The sequence below is a fragment of the Rattus rattus genome, chromosome 3 (genome assembly GCF_011064425.1).
Source record: "Rattus rattus isolate New Zealand chromosome 3, Rrattus_CSIRO_v1, whole genome shotgun sequence".
Classification (NCBI taxonomy): Eukaryota; Metazoa; Chordata; class Mammalia; order Rodentia; family Muridae; genus Rattus; species Rattus rattus.
In genome coordinates, this window is record NC_046156.1 from 40826551 (window position 1) to 40848822 (window position 22272).

The 22272-nt window shown below is 37.3% G+C and overlaps 1 protein-coding gene across 1 annotated transcript in view; it reads right to left on the reverse strand.

Moving 5' to 3' along the window:
• Dpyd (dihydropyrimidine dehydrogenase) overlaps window positions 1–22272 on the reverse strand; it is an 813096-nt gene that overhangs the window by 474512 nt on the left and 316312 nt on the right. Inside the window, exon 12 of the mRNA XM_032896921.1 lies at window positions 5692–5876. Coding sequence (XP_032752812.1) covers window positions 5692–5876 — 185 coding nt within the window. The remainder of the gene's footprint in view (window positions 1–5691; window positions 5877–22272) is intronic.

Consider the following 22272-nt stretch of genomic DNA (forward strand, 5'->3'; position numbering starts at 1 on the left):
AACAATTCGCAAATTCATTTGGAATAGCAAAATCCAAGGATATCTAAAACTATCCTCAACAATAGAAGGACTTTTGGGGGAATCAACAACCCTGACATCATGCAATATTACAAAGCAATAGTGATAAAAAAAAAACCCTGTGTGGTATTGGTACAGAGACAGGCAGATAGACCAGTGGAATAGAATCGAAGACCCAGAAATGAACCCACATACCTATGGTCACTTTATTTTTGACAAAGGATACAAAATCATCCAATGAAAAAAAATAATATTTTCAACAAATGGTGTTGGTTCAACTGGAGGTCAGCATGTTGAAGAATCCAAATCGATCTATTCTTAATGCCCTGTACAAAACTTAAGTCCAAGTGGATCAAGGACCTCCACATCAAAGCAGACACACTCAAACTAATAGATGAAAAAGTGGGGATGAATCTTGAACTTATGGGCACTGGAGAAAAATTTCCTGAACAAAACACCAATGGCTTATGCTCTAAGATCAACAATTGACAAATGGGATCTCATAAAACTGCAAAGCTTCTGTAAGGCAAAGGACACTGTGGTTAGGACAAAACGGCATCCAACAGATTGGGAAAAGATCTTTACCAATCCTACAACAGATAGAGGGCTCATATCCAAAATATATGAAGAACTCTAGAAGTTAGACTCCAGAGAACCAAATCACCCTGTTAAAAAAATGGGGTACAGAGGTAAACAAAATATTCTCAGCTAAGGATTATCGAATGGCCAAAAAGCACCTAAAGAAATGTTCAACATCCTTAGTCATCAGGGAAATGCAAATCAAAACCGCACTGAGATTCCACCTCACACCACTCAGAATGGCTAAGATAAAAAACTCAAGGATGACCAAAATGCGGATGTTTCACTCCTTCTTTGAAAGGGGAACAAAAATATCCATAGGCAGGGATAGGGAGGCAAAGTTTGGAGCAGAGACTGAAGGGAACAGCCATTCAGATCCTGCCCCACATGTGGTCCATATGTATACAACCACCAAAACTAGAAAGATAGATGAAGCTAAAGAAGTGCATGCTGACAGGGAATGGATATAGATCTTTCCTGAGAGATGCAGCCAGAACATGTCAAATACCAGGATGTCGAATGCCAGGAGCAAACCACTGGACTGAAAATGGTACCCCCATTGGAGGAATTAGAGAATGGCCTGAAGGAGCTGAAGGACCCTGCAACCCCATAAGAACAACAATGCCAACCAACCAGAGCTTCCAGGGACTAAACCACTACACACACTAAACGACTATACACAGACGGACCCTGGGCTCCAACTTCATATGTAGCAGTGAATAGCCTTATTGGGGCACCAAGGAAGGGGAAGCCCTTGGTCCTGCCAAGGTTGGATCCCCAGTGTAGGGGATTGTTGGGGGAGGTGAACACCCATATAGAAGGGAAGATGGAAGGGTTAGGGGGCTTATATACAGGAAACCATGAAAGGGAATAAATAACATTTGAAATGTAAATAAGAAATACCCAATTTAATAAAATGGAAGAAAAAATAGAGTACTAGTTTGCGAAGTTTCGGAGGTTAATAAAGATTCTACTGGGCATATTTTTGTGGTAATTTGGATTAAATAAGAGTTTGCTCTTTAGCTGAGGCTGACGAATAAGCTCTGATTGATCATGAATCAGAATCACTGAAATGACACCTGTGTTTCATTAAGACAATCAATGGTAGTTACCTAGGCTTTTAAAAAAACGTCAGGCAAAACCTGACAATTATTTCCTAAAACTTAGCCCATATACTATGGTTTTAGAGATAAGGATACATTTCCATCTGGCTGTTGAACTTGGTAATGTGTAAGAGTGCCCCATGTGGAATGGGTGATGCATAATTGGAGGTCTTGGAGAGCTGCTAAAGCCTAATACCATAAGGAAGCTCACAGTTCCTGAAGAGAAATCAAGAGAAGCCTTTGATGACGTTTCAGCTTCAGAGGCAATGGAGACTCCAGGATACTTAAGTACCAGGATGTGGGATGACCACCAAGGACAGTGAGAGTGATTTGAAAAAAGTGAAGCCAATCCAATCCTTTGAGAAAAACTTTGTGGAGATTTCAGAATGAGAGACGCAAGCTTCCCACCCCTTTGAGGTCCAGAAGATCATGAGTGAGTCCAAATCCCAGACAGACATTGATGTAGAAATCATGAGTTCTCACTGCTAAATTTAGGACTTGCTTTGATGTGATTTTAACTATGATTTTGAAATAATAAAACATTTCACTAGTGTTTGATTTTATAGTAGCTCAGTGTTAAGAGACTTTTGATATTTTAAAAATAGTTTAACCTTTTAAACCATTACAACTTTTAAAGACTGTCATATGTTTAAACGTATATTGTAGTTTACATTATAATTTTAATATATTTAAAGAAAAACAATAAAGGAAAGGCTTACAGTGGGGTGTTTGTATAGCAAGTTGACAAAGGTGGGTCTCCTAATAGCTTCAGTTGTCAACTTGACAGATTTCAGAATACTTTGGTAGTCTCCTCTGGGAGAGTGTCTTTAAGTGAATTGCCTGTAGGGACAATTCTGGGACTTTTTCTTGCTTTGGATATTTGATTAATGTAGAAGGATCTAGCCTATCAAGGATTTACCATTCCTGGGCAGATGAGACTATGGTATTTAAGAAAGTTGCCATGTTCTTTCCAGGAAGGGAAAGGAGGGAGGAGTAGATCAGGGAAGGGGTCAGGGAGAGAATGAAGGGAAAACTGTGGTTGGGACATTATATATGACAGAAGAATAAATTGCAAACAACAATGACAACAGCAACAATAATAGTTTACAGACTATTTAAAGATATTTGTATGCTATTTCTCTTTTTCCGTTTTTATTTCTAGTCTTTAGCAGATTCTCAATTAGTATTAGTTTGATTTAAATAATGCTGAGCACAAACAATAGGCAGTAAATCTGTAAATAACACTTCCCCTTGGTTTTGATTAAATTCAGGCTTTAGTCTCCTTACTAACCTCAATGATGGATTGTAACCTGGAAGTTTACATTGAATTGAACGAGTTTGTCCTCAATTTTCTCTTTGCCAGAATGTTTTATCACAGAAACAGAAAAGAAAGCAAGCACTTTATATTTTTGGATCTTTGATGAGATAAACTCATGAAGATATGAAAAGGGAAAGCATAAGACTCAAATAACATTTAAACATGTGTGTATAACAGTGCTATGTTACAAAGAGAAAAATATATGAACTCACAAATATTAATATGTGTCCTTTTTAATGGTACCTTTCTGAATTTTTAACAAGACAGCATATCAATATGTGCATTATTAATTATGATTCCATTTGCTTGTTTCTATCACTAAGATTCTCTAAGCTTTATGTTGAGTTCCATTAAATATTGAAATTTTATTAGTTTGACTAATTTAATATAAAACTCCTACCTGGGTCCTTGTGGAGTGTGTTGACCATGGGAACAAGAACTATCAAGGGATAGAGATGGGACATATTTGAAAAGGCATGTTGAATTTACAGGCAATGGATTTCAGCTGGAGTTTGGAAATCCCCATGAATAAAATAAACCCAGAAATAGATGAACAGATTAGCAAAACATGTGACTATGTGAGTATATTCAACATCGAACTGGATAATAGAGTGACCTGGTGGGCATAGAGACCAAGGAGTTATGAAGGAGAAAGTGGTGTGCAAAAATTCCTAGTAATCTAAAAATTACAGTAGAATAAGTAAATTAAAATATAGGATGATGAAGGACAGATACTTCTTCAAACAAGAGAATGCCCATGCATGAGGTCTGACTTCCGGAACTTTCTCAGTGAGGTTTGGTTTGTTTGCTTGTTTGTTTGTTTTTGAAAGTACTAAGAAAAGGTACATTTAAAACAAAGAAAGGCCATATGATTTGTAAGCATTGTCCTGTTGTCTTCACAGAGACAGGACCTGATAATTCACCAAGTTGCTGTTTCTGAGAACCAGGCTTCTTCTACTTGGTAAAAACAGGTGTTTTGTTGTTATTCTGTTTTGTTTTGTTTTTGTTGGTTTGTTTTTTTTTACTGCCCTTTTGCCTGGGCACTGCCTTTTAATTTATGAACATATCATAGATAATTTTTAAATTTGAGTTTGTCAATGGTAACATTTTCCTGAACCTTAATCTTTTCACTACAAAACCAATAGTTCGATTCCCTCATTCTGGAATTCCTAAATTTCAGGGGCACCATGCTATGGTCTTGATTCAATATCTTAATGTCTACTACTTGCAGATGCCCTGGGTGAGGTGGGAAAAGATAGGTGAGTTAAGCATGAAAACCTTAATACACAGAATACTGAAATACACAAACAAACATAGGACCTAACAAGGTGGCCTGGCTGAAATGCATGTTATTAGACAAAAACTCAAACGAAGGAGTCACGGAAAAGATGAAAAATGGCAAGGAAAGCTAAAAGTAAAAACGCATTGTTCAAATGTTAAGGGAAACCAAAGAAAAAGCAGAAAATCAAGGGGGCCCACAATAGCTGTACATTTCCTAAATAAGAGAGAAACTGAGTAGCTTCTATTCATGTATTTATGAATATGTAAGTATATATGTGTTAGTGAATGTGTGTTTAACAGTAAATGAAAAAAGGTCCTGAATTGGAAAGAGAGGATGGAAGGATGCATAGGAAAGTTTTCAGAAAGAAAGAAGTTACATAATCATATTATAATCTCAAAAATAAAAGATAATGACCTATACGAAATTATTAAAAACTAAGCTAATAAGATGAACTCATTGAGGAACACTCTTTGTAAAGAGGGGAACCTAATCAAATTTGGAATAAAAATAAAGTAGCATGTTTAGTAAAAGCACAAACTAAGATCTAGTAGTTTAACCTTTTTCTGCTCCAACACCACAGAGTCACTGTACCAAAGCTTGTTCAATTTTCTATTTCATCATTTTAACATGTTGCATCTTATCAGAAAACTATTTCGTTTAAAAACCTAGCAACTGACCTGATGATTTTCAATAGTTTGCTTTCTGCTTGTTTATGTACACTAAATTTGGAAATGGCTAGGACTTCATCTGGTCCATGTGGATAGACCAAATAGCTTTCTAGTCTACATAGCTTCATTATGAATCAGATTCTAGATCCTATCGTTGTGGGTATCATCAAATGTGATACATGTAGTTTCCTTTATTTAAGCTGTTGCGAACACTTTGCAACAAGCTTTCACCTTCATAGCGCTCCACTAATAGAAATACATAATGCATTTTCAATCAGATGAATAATTTTACTACCCAGTCTGCATGTTAAAAGTTGTATCCAAGTGAAATATATATATGTACATATTTTATATGTACATATACAACTTATCAAAATGCTCATACAGAGTTAGGGAGATGGCTCATTGGGTAAGAGCATTTACTATACAAGCATGGGGGACTTGAGCTCAAATCCTCAGAATCCCTGTGAAATAGCTGGATGGCTCCATGCACCTATAACCCCATCACTGGTAGGAGTACAGACAGGAGGCTCAACCGGGATTTCTGGCTATCTGCACAGGTCTTGCCTCATTGAGAAACAAAAGTCAAGGCAATAAGTAAGAAAGAGATAAGGTAGGACTCTTAATGTACACTCACATAGGCACATAAACCAGCATAGATTCCTATCAAAACTCAGAAAGTACTTATGAGAAAAACACATGCTATTGATGACAAACGCATACCTGTATGTACTTGTGAATGTACCAGGAAGCCTGTTTCCCATCGTTGACAGATTCCACTGTGGTGTTAGCCATACCCACAACATCACCACCTGCAAATACCCATGGCTCACTGGTTTGCATGGTTTCTGGGTTTACTTCGGGGAGACCCCATCTGTTAAACTTGATGGGACTCAATGCTTCTATCACTGAAAAAGAGGAAAGGTCGTAGGCAATGATAGAAGAGTGAAATATATAAAAGCAACTGTTTTAAATAAACCAGAAAAAAAAACAAAAAAATTGTAATAATTGAAATACCAGAGTGAATTCTTTCAAGTTTACTATTTCAACTGCCAAAATATAACTCATGTGTGGAAATTAAAAGAGAGTTGGGAAGTACTAAGTATCTACTTAACGACACAATAAGAGTTGAGTCTATGGAGAGCTTGTGAAATCCGTACAAGGGAATTTCCTCAAGTGCACTCAGCCATGAAGCTGTTACCATTCACATCACCCCAATACTGTCCCTGGCTGCTGCAGGTGAAAACTGGAGAGTAGAGTCCTGGATTGGGATCCAAAGCAAGTCTCTTTTTTTCATAACAAGACACTTTATCAAGCATAATGACAAAACCTGTATTTTCCCCAAATAATTTACTATTATTGTTACACAATTTGACTCAGGTATGCATCTACATCGGATTCAAAATAGCTGTCTCTTTTGTTTCATAAAAGCCAGAAAATACAAATATTGTCCTCGGTTCTTTGGGAAAATTCTCTTAATATGCTTATATAATTATTTGCTATATGATTTCTCTAGTAATATATAGATGTCATGGAAAGGGTTGAGATAATTTACAGAAAATTACATAATTGATTTTTTTTCTGAAATTGTAGTTGTGATATATGAAAGAGAAAGGCTGTCTGGAAGATAAAGAGCCTCTATGCTTGTACACATGTGCTGGAGTTCAGGGTCATATGTTACCTACAGGTGGCATGGCATGATTTTTATATACAGCATCTAGATATAGACAAAAAGAACTATTCTTCCAATGGGAGAGATGAGGAAGACAGACAGGCAGATAGGCACACACAACACACAGACAGACAGACAGACACACACACAGAGAGAGAGAGAGAGAGAGAGAGAGAGAGAGAGAGAGAGAGAGAGAGAGAGAGAGAGATTGACTAAACTGTAAAGGATACCTGGATTTCCTGAAATAGAAATTGTTAAGTGAATCAATAGTAAAGTAACCAAATGCAGACATTGTGAGTGAGTGACCACAGAGTGCCCACCCTCAGCCAGTGACTCTATGACACAAATCCCCTGTTCCTAAGACTGAGGAGCCATAGAAGAGCAGACAATGTCTTCTGGAGATGACAGGGAAGCTATAGCCATGAATTTTCAACAACGTTGCTAAATAAGATCTGAAAAGAATTATAACAGCAATCAACATGCCAATGTGGAGAAAGACTATCTCACAAGGATAGACTCCTCAGCGAAGAGCTACGAGCAGAGCTGTAAGTAGTGAGAATAACCTTTGATAAGTTTCCCAATTGTAAATGGCCAGCCCTAAATAAGTTCATATAGGAGCAGCACTAAATGGCCAAAAGGATGAAAATATCAGGCAAAGTTGCTGGTTCAAGAGGGAAGAGGAGAAACAATATAAATACATCATATTCATGCACAAAAGTCTACAAATGGATTAAACTCGAGCCTTGTATTATACATGTTACATTCTACGTAAAGTGGGAATAGGCAGTTATTATTTGGCTGGTGCACCTATGCTTTATCTGCAGGCCTATGGAGCCCAGACAAACAGACATATGTATATGTGGCTTGCACCTAGACTACTGTGTGTGAGACAGTGCTTGAACTTTAAAAAAAAACAAACACTGAGCTGGGTTGATAGGTGTGTGAACAAGAGAGTCCACAACATAAAGCTACCCCAGTCAGGTTTCTATTTTAAAATCTGCTATTTGTATTTCTTATGCTATTTCACCTTTCATCAAGAGTAAAATTAAATATTCATGTAATTATTTTCCATGCAGAATGGCATTTTGAGGTTTTTCTAATGTCTTTAAAGGTCACATGAAAGGAGACCTTTCTCATTGTTCCCCATTGCATAACAGATCATCACTACCATCTGTTGACAGTTACTTGAGCTGCAAGAGAGAAGAACATCAGTAGTGAATACGACTCGAGTCGTCAATGTGACATAATGGATCCTCACTGAATAGCACATACGATACACTTTAGAAGTGTAGGCCAGTGACTAAATAATCATATATAAAACCATATGCAAAATAGAAAATTTATCTACCTCTGGCCCAAACAGAAGTCTAAAATTAAGAGAGTTTAGAAAGGGAAATCAATTCCAGGCCCCCTCTACACATTTAATATCATTTTTGACAGGAACAGACTCAAAAATACTGGCTTTCACTCTGAGAATGTGCAAAATAAAGATTATGGATTAATTGTTATTCCTCACTACCCCTAAGAAAGACCTATATTTTGAAGCTATTGAAGTCTATTTTGAGGACCCTGCTTTGATATTATGAAATATGAACCAAGAAAATGATAATGTGTATAAGTTCGAATATGCAATTCTGAGGCTTTCGGTCTCTACAAAACAGCCATTGGAAAAATTAGAAAATGAACAAAATTTGTGACTATTAGCAGGGCTACTATAGCTCCTAAATGTTTCTTTCAGCAGGACCAAGCAGCGACTCTGAAAACGATGGGCCTTCACGAACCACAAGCATCTCCCTGCAGGTCCAGTAGACTCTGCTTAGACCCATAAAATATTTATAGCATATTCACAAGTTCATCGAATCCATGTATTTCAAAAATATCTTTCTCAATTTCCTGCATATGCATGTTTCGTGTGTGTGTGTGTGTGCGCATTTGTATGTGTATGTGTGTATGTGTGTCTGTGTGTGTGCACATGTGTATGTGTATGTGTGTGTGTGTGTATATGTGTGTGTGTATGTGTGTGTGTGCATGTATCTTTATGCACCTGTGCTCATGTATATGAATTCCAGAGATTGGTTGAGGGTCTTCCCTTAATAGTCCTTCATTTGATTTGTTGACACAGTCTCTCATTGAACCTGCAGCTCCTTAGTATGACTACACTTACCGACCAATGAACATTAGGGCTCTGCCTGTCTCCAAGCCACCAGAACTACAGTCTCAGCAGATACCACTGTCCCCAGCTTATTATTGTGCTGAAGGAATCTGAACCCAGGGTGCCAAGCACTTTACTGAGCAAGTCATCTCCTCAGTCTTATCATTCTTAACTTCCATGATTTTCAAACAATAGCCATTGTTCTTACTCTCTTGCCTCTGTCTTTTGTAAACCGTTAAGGTATCATGTCTAGATTTCAAATTAGGACTCCAATAGAGAAAAATTCAGTGCGTTTGCTTTGCAATTTGTCAGTGAGGCGTCCACTTGCTCTGCTGCCTGTAACAAGGGAATCTCTATTATCTGCATCATTGGAATCATCCTTCGATGGACAACTCACTCTTCTGCTGATATATTTGACTTGGAATTCAGTGTAAACGAACCTGAGAAGCAGATTACCGCTGCCTTGATGTGGCTAAGAAGAGATGAGGGCCCACGTGGATGAAAAATGTATGTTTACATTTGCAAACCAAATAATGGCTTGCCATTTCCGATGAAGTGTTAAATGAATATTAATAAAGGCTTGTATGTTTTTCTTTCTGTCTTGAAGAGTGTAGGCATTTTCTGGTATGATCATTTACAGTCTTCCCACAAATTTCCAAGGGATTGTATGTTGATGGAGACAGGCATATGTCCCAGTAGCTCCATAGTTGAACAAAGAACTTGAAAAAGAACCTTTAAACATGCTTATTAACAGTCCAGATTATTCTCCAAATGAGCGAGAAATATGCTAAATGATATGGTGCCTGGAATTTTATGCAGTCTTTAAAACAACGGAAACATCCTTAATTCATACCAAACATTTGAGATTTATGTTAATTTTCTGCTTTAATTACTACTGTGTTCAAATGAGCTAATTTAAAAAACAAAGACACTCCAAGGTAGCTTTACAACAAGAAATGGTTTTGAAATAGGAACTTTTAGTCAATTTAATGTTGTGCACAAAATTTTATATATATTATACACACAGAGAGAGAGACAGAGAGAGAGAGAGAGAGAGAGAGAGAGAGAGAGAGAGAGAGAGAGAGAGAGAGACTTAATTGTATTGTGACACACAAGTTCTTCAATAAGCCACGGCTTAAAATTGCAGAAACCGTCCCTTAGGGACACATCAACAGCAGATGCAGATTGCCAAGGTCAATTAAACTGACATAACCATGCTGTCATATATGTAGAAGAGAAAACCATAAGAATTTGACAAGTGTGTTTCTCAGTATTTATAAAAAGATGTGGAAGGCATTATAGTTGAGTACATAAATATAAATCAGTTCTTCATAAACAAGGAAAATAACAGTGCAGAAATCATAATGGAAAGGATTATTACTATTTTTGAAGAGTTTGACTTTCTTTATAGAGGAATGGAAGAAAAAATCCTAAAAGATTTATAATGAAGTAGTATCCTGAGAACTTAGGCGAATCCATCCCCATGAATGTTGTTTAATCTGATAGCCATGATGACCCAGTAGAATCAAAGCGTGATGAAAAAAGAAAACAAACCAGGGCAGTCATCTCAGTAATCAGAGAAGAAAGCGAAAGCTGAAGCAGATCAAAGGACTCTAAGCAGAGAGCTAGGATCTGAGAATTCTGTTTAAATAGAGGGACAACCGGGAGAAAGCAAGAAATGGAACTGAAACCACCAACAACTGAGGACAGCATGTTGGGATAGCAGGCTCAAGGTACACGTACATAGCCCTAAGGATACTATCAGGATATAGTCACCAGAGCCAATGAGGACTGAAGTAAGGAGCTGCCTCTTTCCTTTAAACACCTAAGAAAATTCTCTTGACGCCCGATCTTTCTTCCTCTTCTCAAGACTTTTGCCATGTCATTTCTTACTCTATTCAAACATAGCACTTTTAATTATTTTGTTTGCCTCACCTACTCTGAAACCTTGGATTTTTGACACGTTCCCCCTCTCATAGCTATAGCCACATCTTTTTTTTTTGTTAAATCCATTTTGTTAGGGTAATCCATACTGTCCCTTTCCCCACCACTCAATGACACCTTCCATTCGGCCTGGCCAATCAAACTATGACCTATTTTGTTTCCAAATCTTGTGGCCCAGTCATCTTCCTTTTTATCTTTCTGTAGCATCCAGCCATTAATCTGCATGCATTATTTTTATCTCTTCTCTTCTTGCATGTACGCAAAGCTCTTATGTGTATACTCTCTTAAGTTTTGAGTTGTTCCCAAGATTGTCGATATGTTCCATCTCTAAACTTTTCTTGTCACAAGTCTATAAAAACACTGTCCATTCTCCATTGAAATTATAGTCACTGTGGTCCTGACCTTGATCTCTATGAAAATGATCTCAACCTCTACTTTGAAATCTTCCTCGGTTCAACTTTCTTCTACTTAGTTATTGCTGTATTGCTATAAAGAGACACAATAAGAAAAGAAACTTATAAAAGAAAGCAAATAATTGAGGACTTACAGCTTCAGAGGTTTTGACTAACAGTTGGGAAACACGGCAGTGGAAAACAGGCATGGTGTCAGGAGCAGCTGAGGCAGCTCATATCTTATCCACAAGTTAGAGGAAGGGAGAAAGGGAAAGAATTGGCTTGGCATGGGCTTTTGAAATTTCATAGCCCATCCCCAGGGACACGCCTCCTCCAACAAGGCCACACCTCCTAATCCTTTCCCAAACAGTTGTACCAACTAGGAATCAAGCATCCAAATATACAAGCTTATAGGGGCCACTCTCTTTCAAGCTACTACACTGCCTGTCAGATTTTAATTGGGACAAACCATTGTCCCTTCCAAATTATCATACTTAAATTGAGATCACAATCCCACTCTGTTTTCCCATCCATTTTGTAATTACTAATGACCTCCTTCTTTTACTTGTAACCTCCTTTTGGTCCCTTGTGGACCTTTGGCTTTTTCTGTTGCCAAATTCTGAAGAATCTTTTTTTCCCTTGTTCAAGAAATGTCCTCATGTCCTATTTCCTAGAAAGTCCACAGGCTATCAAATATCTTCACACTGCCAAAACTAAAAACCAATTGTGTCAATACCCAAGATGCCTCTCTTCTTTCTCACTGGTATTTAAGAAATGCCCTTCCTGTTAGGAGCCATGGGCCTTTCAAGGGATGGCTTTGCTTCCTATGCAATCTCCTGGCACTCTACCATTATCTACTCCCTCTAGGCAGCTATCGCCTTTATAGTTACACATAAACATAGTATCCTCTATTTAGAAAGAATGCAAGACCTTTGCTAGCTTCACAAACCGTCTTCATAGGTGTTTCTTCAAGATAGTTAATTCATTACAGGTTGTCAAATCTTGTGACTTTCAGAAGTTTTATACTGTTAGGGACAAGTGAGGAGCCCAGCCAACACAATGGAAGGCATTCCTTCTTTTCAGGGCTATAAAAAAGAGGAGACCTTGATTCTTCCTCCTATCGGTGACACTGGTTGTCATAATTTCTTGTCAATCTTCCAGAGGACTATGTCTTTGTCCCAAGAGTCCTTTGTTTTGGTTTCCATCACACCCCTCTGCTTTTCCTCTTGCCCCGTCATACTTTGTAATTATTAATGCTGCCTTTTCCTATTTTCTCCATTTTTCCAATGGCCGAAAATTAGAGCTTAAACAAATTGGCATCACCTTTGAGTCATTTGTTTCCAACAACCTCACCATGGGTTCACTTAACGAGATCTTTGAACCCAACTGATGAAGTTTTCTCATATTCATTTCTTGCAGTCTATTGATTCTGCCCTTACTAAATGTGAAGAAAATCAATTAACACTCACAGATCCTTTGTAATTGGTAGGCATTAATACTCTATTTCTTCATATTATTTTATGTCAATCACAAAAGAGATGTCAATGGTACATACTGTCATTCTCCTTATGGCCAAGAGGTGGCAGGGACTATATTTGAATTAATTGGTTACCCCAAAAGTGTTCCTTATTACTGACCTAGGGGTACAAGAATGTCAAGATGAGTGGTTCAAGAATTGTCTCTGAGAATTTCCCACTGGAGACCAGGATAACTAAAATGGACAGATGAATATTGGAAGGACAACTAACACCAGTATTGAAGGGCTTTGTAGATACACCACCATCTTTTCAGTGAATTGAGTTCTTTGTCTGTGAAAGGAGCCCTGTGTGCTTTCATTTACATTATCCTGACTGTCTTCCTTACTCCTGAGTTCCTGGGGATCTATGTAAATCACCCACTTCTCCAGAGTCTAGCAAAACCACTGGGACATAGGCGGATTCTAATTAGGTGTCGGTTTTATTTTTGTTTTGTTTGTTAACTTAGAGTTTCTTATTCCAGTTATTTAGCACCCATTTTATATTACCGTGCCTTGGTTGACCAGTCGGTTTTTTGTTCCATAATGAAAGACACAGCTTACAGTGGGGAGCAAACCCAAATAGTTCAAAGGGTTCTAGCACAGCAAGTATACCTGGAGGGAAATCCTAGGAGTGTGGCTCCTTTCAATTGCTTTAACTATTTTTCTTCCTTACTTTGCCAAATTATTTTCAGTTTGGCTATATTTGTAGTATTCAAGGGGTATAAAAGTAGGGGTTTAGTTTTCTAAACCCACCACTATCAGGATATGGAGGCTCTCCAAGTCAAATCAAAGGACAATTGCCAACAGCAGCCTTTAGAAATAACTTCTGCTGTCCTTGTATGCCACTGGGAGCTTCATTTCCATTCCTAAACTGACCAACTAATCATTTCAGAATTAAACCCATGCAAACACTTCACCTTGATTTGCTTATTTCTCCACAATAATTCCATCTATTTAAGAGTCTGTGAACTCCTTGAAGATTTGATTTCATTTTCTCTGGAAAAGATCTCCTCAAGGAGGTCAGTGCTCTTGAAGTAAATACGTGGGGATTGTTTTCAGATTCTCGGTTGGATTCCCAAATGGTGTGCTTTGATTTGCTTATTTATATTCAATGTTACCATCTACTTAAGACCACAAACTCCTTGAAGGAATAGATCATCCTTTAATCTGATTTGGACCATAATCATCATAATTCTATGCATATTTGGGTGCTTAATACTTCTTGATAATTATGAGAGGGGGGAAAAAAACGACAGGCTGCTGAGATATTTCACATGTAATTCCCAGGGAGAGAAAATTTGAAAATGCTGAATGATGCCACCAAGTGATATAAACAATTACAGAAAGGGGTTAAGAAAAATGTCTAATGTAAAATCCCCATTTATTACATTTAAAGCATAAACAAAAACACAGAAAGGCAAGAGAAGATTACGCTACTTGTGAAAACAATTTTATTAAAGTATAAGTGAATGCTGAAGAAAATATTTTAATTAACAAAATAAATCAAATGGAAAAGATTTCCTAAATAGAGCTTTAAAAGTGAGTCTATGTGTGTTTGACTGCCATGACTAATTATGTATCCATGTAATGTGTGTTCAATTTGGGCTTATTTAAATAGCAGAAATGCTCATTAGCTGCAGTATATCTGTGAGGCTTCAGTAAACAGTTTAATGGTTTTTATGTTTAACCAATTTCATAAGTTCCTGTAATTTTAGCTTTAGCAGCTCATTAATGTTATTTTTTGATATCCATCTTACAGATCCCCCCCACCCGTCAATCCTGAGACGGCACACATCAATGCGGATTTAACACACATAGTGGAATTGCGTTTAAACAAACTTTGTATGTTAGTGAAGGCACAATTCAAAATATAGTTCCCCTTTACAGGAGCAATGTAAGTTTTCTTGATGCTCGAAAATATCTTTGATATGGACCAAGGCTGTATTCCAGAGTGCTTATACTGATGATACTGGAAACTGCCATTGAGTGCTTTAATAAGCTTGTAGCTAGTTTGGGCTGTCAGTCACCTACCATCTCCTTGGAGCCCCATAGAATAGTTGCAATCTTAGTAATATTGTTAAATAAATTACCAAGGTCCCATTTTTAAGATGTGAAATTAAATAGAAAATCAGCTAAGTATGTAGATTAGAGGTATCTAGGGAACATGGAAGTACACGGGTGTATCTCAGAGTACTAGATGTAGTCATAGGATATCTAAAATTTTGGAAGAAGGGATGCTACTACGGGTGAACAATCAAGTCAAGCATGTGAATCAGACACAAGAATGACCAGACTAAAATTCTTAAAGTCTCATTTGTATTAGAGAGGAACCAAACTATGAATTAGTTTTAGCAAGTGTCAAATAAAAGATGGAAATTCAAGGCTGGTCACAAGATCTGCTAATCGTGAGTGCAATGAGCAGTAAACTATCAGCAACAAAACACAATGAAAAGCTTTAAGGATCGGGAGTGTGGCAAAGACATAAGGTGCTGTTTGCAGGCTACTGACTGTTTAATGACAACAGCAACAAAAAATTACGATATTGGCTTGGATTCATGTATGCAATTAGCAAATATTTATTGTCTAATACTGGTGATCTACATATTGCTGTATGCACTATTATAAGACAATGGTGAATAATGAGTCCTTGTGGATTATACATTGCAGAAGACAGAAATGAGCAGTAAGCAAGTAAGGAACCATATGTATGGAGAAACAGGTTACAGAGAGAACATCATGGTAAAGACTATTTCCCGATGATGGAGTTTATGATGAGAAGTAACATAGGTGCTTTAGATGGTAGTAGTATGGAGGGTCACAGAGAACTTTCTTCCGGGGGATGATATCATGGTAGAGAAAGGAAGATAAGAATGAACCAATTAGGTAAAGAACCTGGAGACCCAACAGTCTAAGATGAGAGAATATGGAATTTCCAAGCATGAGGAGAGGCTATAGAACTTGACGTTCAGAAGGGATGCTCTTTGAATAAAGGGCAGTGGGCAGTAAAGGGCAAATGCTGTGAGAAAGAGACATGGTCAGGACCTATGCTCTCTTTACAAGAATTGTGTCCTAAACAAAGAAACTATAGTCAGGTTTGTAACAAGAGACTGAATGACAAGTTTTCAAGGATCTGAGAATCCACTGGTGTCTCACATATGTCAAATATGGAACAGAGTGACAAATCACAGGTTTTCATGTACATGGACATGTCCAGTGTCAGACAACAGTGTCCTATAAACCCAATCATACATGGCCTGACTTTACTATGAGTTTCCTATTAAAAGTAACTTAAAATGAGGCAATTAATACAGTCTTTTAGTGCAAACATTTATTTATTGTTTCATTCATTGATTCATCCATTCTTTCTGTGAATACTTACTGCTCTAGAGATGGTGTCAGAGACTCTGGGTTAAAATATCATCAAACTGAACTTGCAATTATATTGTGAGTGTGACTGAAACTAGGTGAGACCAGGAACCAAACTGAAGACCAGAGGAAAAGTCCAGAAGGATGCATGTTGAATTTAATGTTCCTGATTGGTGTGAGGAGACCATCCATGGGTTTCCTGTCCTTTTAGATCACCAAACCCCACTAACTCTGGAATCAATCCTTGACCCAACATTGAGTAATACTTTATAAATTTGCAATCATAAGTTTTCCAATACTTAAACTATTATTTCTGATGACACACTTTATAATCTAACCAAAGGTACTAGTGTGTGTAGCAGGACAACTGCTCTGTGTCACTGTGACACCACTCATATGACTCTGTTCTTTCTTTCTATTACTAGGCTGTACTCCAAACACCATTTGCTCTGACATACTCTTCTATAGTTTTCCCAGTAGGAAGCCATTTCTCTACTTTGTGTGTCATACAAGCAGTTGATATGGTTCTCCTCAAGCCACCTATTGACAATCTCACAACTACATGACTTTCCTCATCTTTTAGGCTGTAAAATCCAGTATGCACTGATAACAAGTTTACTTCTTGATAGTTGAGACCCTAATAGGGTGGTTTAATCTTATTATATAGAGAATGAAATAGCAGAGAGTTAGAACTCACGGGAATGTGAGAAGTCAGATGAGAAAATGTCAAAATTATACTGCAGCATTTGGTTATAATATCACAGTCAGAGAAGACAGTACATGGATTCTCAAATTTGAGGGTTATAGAGTGAGGCTGGTGATCTGGAACTTCTGATCAGAGCAACATCTAAATATACAGGGAAGAAACAAGGCCATACTAAAAAAAAGCTATAGGCCAGAGAGCTTATGCTAGATATTTATCAAACATGTTACCATATGCTTACCACTCTTATTTATATGGAAACGAATGGTTATGTGAGTAAAAATCCCTTTGAAAATCTCTAAAGAACTTTGCAATATCTATTTGTGATTGATCCTGATAGGCTCATATATTTCAATGCTTAGTCCCCAGTTGGTGGAATGGTTTGACAAGCACTAGGATGTATGGCCTTGTTGGAGGGGTTGTGAGCTTCGTGGAGGAAATTTTTGAAGTCCATATCATTCCTAGCTAGTTCTCTCTGCCTACTGCTTGTGGATCAGATGTAAGCCCTCAGCTACTGTTTCATGCCTGCTTGTTTTTGCCATACTTCCCAACATAATGGTCATGGACTAACCCTCTAAGAGGGTAACCTAGTAAGTTATTTCATCTGTAGGTTGATTTGCTCATGGTATTTTCTCAGTAAAAGACAAGTAACTGGGACAATGTTGTAACTGTTGTGGCTATATAAATAAAAGAAAGTGATGGGGCCCATTAATCACTGAAGACTTTGGAAAAGGTCTATGGATGGTTGAAGAAAGTAATTCAGGACTTTCCTAAAGAATATTCAAATATGACATTTGACTTGAGTAACATGTATAAGTGGCAATAAATATTGAATACAATTGAACATGATTTTTCTGTTACTCAAAATGTACATGAAAACCAATGTCTGCATTAATTCAATTTTATATTAAACCTACTTTAGAGCATCATTTTCCTTATTGTATATAATCTACTAGTAAGGGATATAAATCTGGAGTTATTAGTAAAATATATATTAGTCACAATATTAGTAAATACTCTGTACCATTCATCACTTTATAATTTCATTGACTTTTATATCTTCGTTTTACCTATTACAGTAAATTAGTGTGGTTTCCCATTTTGGAAAAATATTGATTGTAATAATACTGTTTTATTTTCCATGTAGAACAAGTTCTTTAAGGGAGCTTGTCATCTCTGATTACATTAGAGACTGATATCTTATTCTATTCTATTAATTAATTTTAAACTATGTTTTTTTATTGAATATTGAATATTCTTATATGATACAGTTCTCTGCAAGGACTATAATCTTAGTGTGGTGTATTGTTTAAAGAAACATTTTTGTACTCAAATTATAAGCTTGTTAGGATTAAGTGTCATTAAAATATAAGTTTGAAAAAAATCCAAGACTATGTGGCTACTTATTTATCCTTCCTGAACCTCAAACTTTAACGAGATACAAATTTGCCAACACCCAGAAACTTGCTTTTGTTTGTTTGCTTGCTTGTGTTAATGTAAGTTATAATTCTAAATTGTATTACTGTTGATGAATAAATATACTTTGTTCCTTTTTTTAAAAGAATGGCATTTTATAACACTATAGGTGAACAGTATTAAAAAAAATAGCACCTGGTCAATAAGGTTCAAGGCTTCTATAACATTCACTATACGTTGACTACTGTTAACTATATTTTATGATTTCAGTTCTCTGAAACAATTACATTATTTTTCCATTTTCTGCCTCCTTCCCCCATCAAAACTTGTTACATACCACTGCTCTGCTTCTTATATGTAATCTTTGATTTGATGGAAAATGACTTTGATTTGATTTATTCACTGTCTCCCTGTAAGAATGCATATGGTATCAAATACTAGTGAAACCTGGAAAATAAAGATAAGGAAAGGCTCTGAACAGAGCGATTCACAGGGGAAACAAACCTATTCCTATGCAGTTATTAAAGGAAGTAAAATAATTACAGAAATATCATGTCGTGCTTCAAACGGATGTCTAAGGCAGTTGTAAGTGATGTGATGTTGATTCTAAATCACTTTCAACAGTGTTATCAGTTTGACCTCCCTCCTCATCACTTCCACCTTTTAAAATAATTCTAAAAGAAAACTGTGCAAAGATTCTGTTCTGCTCAATGGTAATTCTGTGGAAATGCCAGTACTGGCATACAGCTCTACACCCCATCTTCTCTCTGTGCAGAATATTTATAATAGAAAGATAATAAATCTAGCTAGGAAAAAAAATCTTACTGATAAAAAAGGCAATGTTTAAGAAAATGGATACAGTTTTCCTATTAGTCTCTTGGGAGCACTTCGTGTCCAAAATATAATTAAATCAAAGCATGGCATAGAATAGACTAGGGCGGTTTTATTCTCATCACCGACTCAACCAACTAGCATTTGTAGGCAATGTAAAATAAAATAGTGGTGTGAGAGATCGTGCTTATCAAGAGGGGGAAGCACAGTACCATTCGATAATATTATCTTGTTATGACTTCAAGATCCCTGCCATCACCAAATATAAGTGTCACCGTGTGGCAGGAGAGATGTTGCTAGAATCCCAAAATCAATTCTCCCATATTCATTTATCATGCTTTGATAAGAAATTTCTGTAAGAACTTTTATGTGGCCGTCCATCCACTGAATAATAGCCCCTACCCTAAGAAATGAGATATGGCAGCAAAAAGACAAGCAAATGAGGCCGGATGTGGTGGAGTACTCTAGAGGCTGAATAAGAAGGCGTTAAATATTGACGGCCAAGAGCTAGGAAGATAGCCCTAGCCATAAAGGGTTTTCCTTGTAAGCACGAGAACATGAGATCTATCCCTGGAAGGTGAGAAGCATGTGTAATAGCCATTGGTGGTAGATGGATACAAGAAAACAGTTTCTGGACAGAGCATGGCAACTACATGAAGGATAAGACCTGTGCTAGCCTAACCTGGACCAAATATCAGCACGGAAATGGGAGCTGAACACAAGGAGTCACTCCTGGCTTAAATCCAATATTTAGCTGCTGGAGAGGAAGGATCAGCTTTCATTAGAAGCGTAGCCTTTGATAAGTCAACTGTGCTGTATCAGAAGACCACACATCCAAGAAAATTCAGGAAATACAAATTGACTTTGATAGAAAACAACAACAATGATAACAACAACAACAACAACAACAACAACACCCCCAAAAACAGCAGAAAATTGGGTGGGAAATAGGAATCTGGAAGAGTTTTAAGGGTAAAGAGAATATGATCAAAATGTGTTCTATTAAAAAATACTAACTCAAAGAATTATTTAAAAACTAAAGTGAATCTTAAAACAACAGCAACAAACAGAACAAAAAATAAATAGTAACTCTTGGCAGTACATGCCTATAATTCCAGCACTGGGGTGGTAGAGACAGGTGACCTCTAGGGCTCACTGTCAAACCAAACTTGCCTACTTGGTGAGTTCCTGGGGGGTAATACACCCCATCTTACAAAAGAAAGTGTGCTGGATGGCATCTGAGGAACCACAACCAAAGCCACAGTGACACAAGCATACATAAGAAAGTGTGATGTGACCATGGATTGCATATAAGGAGTTGTCTCAAATAGATGGACAGAAGATGAATTATGTGTAATTATTATAAAAATCAATTACAACGCATTATTATTACCTAAGTAAGACTCCACCTGCTACACTTGTGAGTTCTGTCCAGGGTGCTTGGGAGCTGGCCTGTATGCACAGATTTCCCTTCACAGTACTATGGCAACTTCCTTCTAGCTTGTTTTATCATAACTTCATAACCTGCTGTTGAGTAAATAATTATATCTCACACAGCAGGAAATTTCTATGAAAACAGATACACACACGCACGCACACACACACACACACACACACACACACACACACAAGACTGTGTGCATACATGAATCACCGACTAAAGGTTACCCCCTGACTTCTAACTCCTGTCCTGAAAAAACAATATAGTTTAAAATGCAATCAGATAGAAGACAGAACTGGTATCTAGCAGCAGCATCTATGTTGTTTAAGGTAAAAGTTATCTCCATTATATAAAAATAGTATTTTCAATACATTTATCACCTGGTTGGTTAAAATAGAATAACAAGAGCAAACAAACAAAAGCCCCAGCTTAGTATGCTTTGACTTAGCATTCCTTTGACTCAACAGGAATTTGTAGACAAATTTCCAGTCATCCCTGCGCACTTCCTGCCCTTATATAACCATTGCATCTGTTTCAGCTGGCTGACTTTTTCCCTTTGCCTGACCAAAACAATGTATCTTGCCAGCCCATGTTTTTGTATGTGATAGTCCTTGTAACAGGGAAATGGCTGTTCATTTGTAGAAGCCACTCTAGACTTGATTATCATATTTGGAGCATATATCTCTGGTAATTTCTATCAATAGGTTGCTAGGTTCCCCTTTAGTCATGCCTGAAAAGTCCTAGTGAATGGATGGATGGGCTTCCGGCAATCCTTCGAAAATTGTATATTGCAAGGAGATTAATCGTAGACTGTATGGTAAAAACCATAAAATAGTAAAGTTCTAATGTAAGTGAAAAAATATACCTTTGTTTATAAAGATAAGATGATGTGAGTAGGCTGCTGAAACTCTAAAGGCGTACTTTTCAAACAGCTTTTGAAAATGACTCTGAAATGACTACTTAATCAAACAGGGTGGTGTTAAACACGCTGTGTAATCGTCTCGTGGCTTTCCTCCCTTCCACCTGGAAACTTTTATACATCATTCACCTTTTAACACCCTTCCTCTGAAAACTTTTCTTGTGCCCTCGCCGTCTGCTCTGGGCTTCCTTGGGACTCTCCACTTCCAAATCCATCGATTCTAAGTGGGCGTTCTCTCATCTTAAACTGCATTCCTCAAAGTTCAGTGTGCACATGCCTTTCCCACTTTCTCCCCAGCATGACCTAGCCCAAAGTCTGAGATAGCAGGCTGTCAGCACGTACTGACCAAACCATCACCTGGCACAACAGAACCAAAGGTCACCATCACTGAGATCCCTTTCAGTCCTCTTGAAAATACAAATGGGAAAACATCAAGACAAGTGATTCTAAGATGATATATCCAGTATCTCGGCTGTTCTGACAACTTTGCTTCTCACATCTATTGCCACTTCTCTTACCTATATTAGTCACTGAGAAGTCAGCTCCTCTAAGGTTTTGCAATAGCTAAAAACACTTTCCTACCCACCAAGAAAACCCAGAGATATGTGTCCTTTTCTGGAAGTTTTATAAGATAAATACAATATAGCAAATTTGACTAAAGATGATGGCTTCTCAACTTGTTTCTTCATTCCTCGTCATTCTTCAGCCTCTTGTAAGGGAGAAGAGACTTGAGCAACCTGGAAGTCAAAAGGACTTGAAAGACAAATAAACTTCCTATCAGTGCTGCCATCAATTTCTGGCATTTGGAGCACCAAATATAATAATAAAAACACCAACGGACAGCAGATATGGTGGTATGAAAAATCGTAGCGTTCCACTTCAGTTGGTGAATTATTCAATAAATTCTGTTTTAATATGCTGTAAGATAGGACAAACACTAATTTCAAATCGT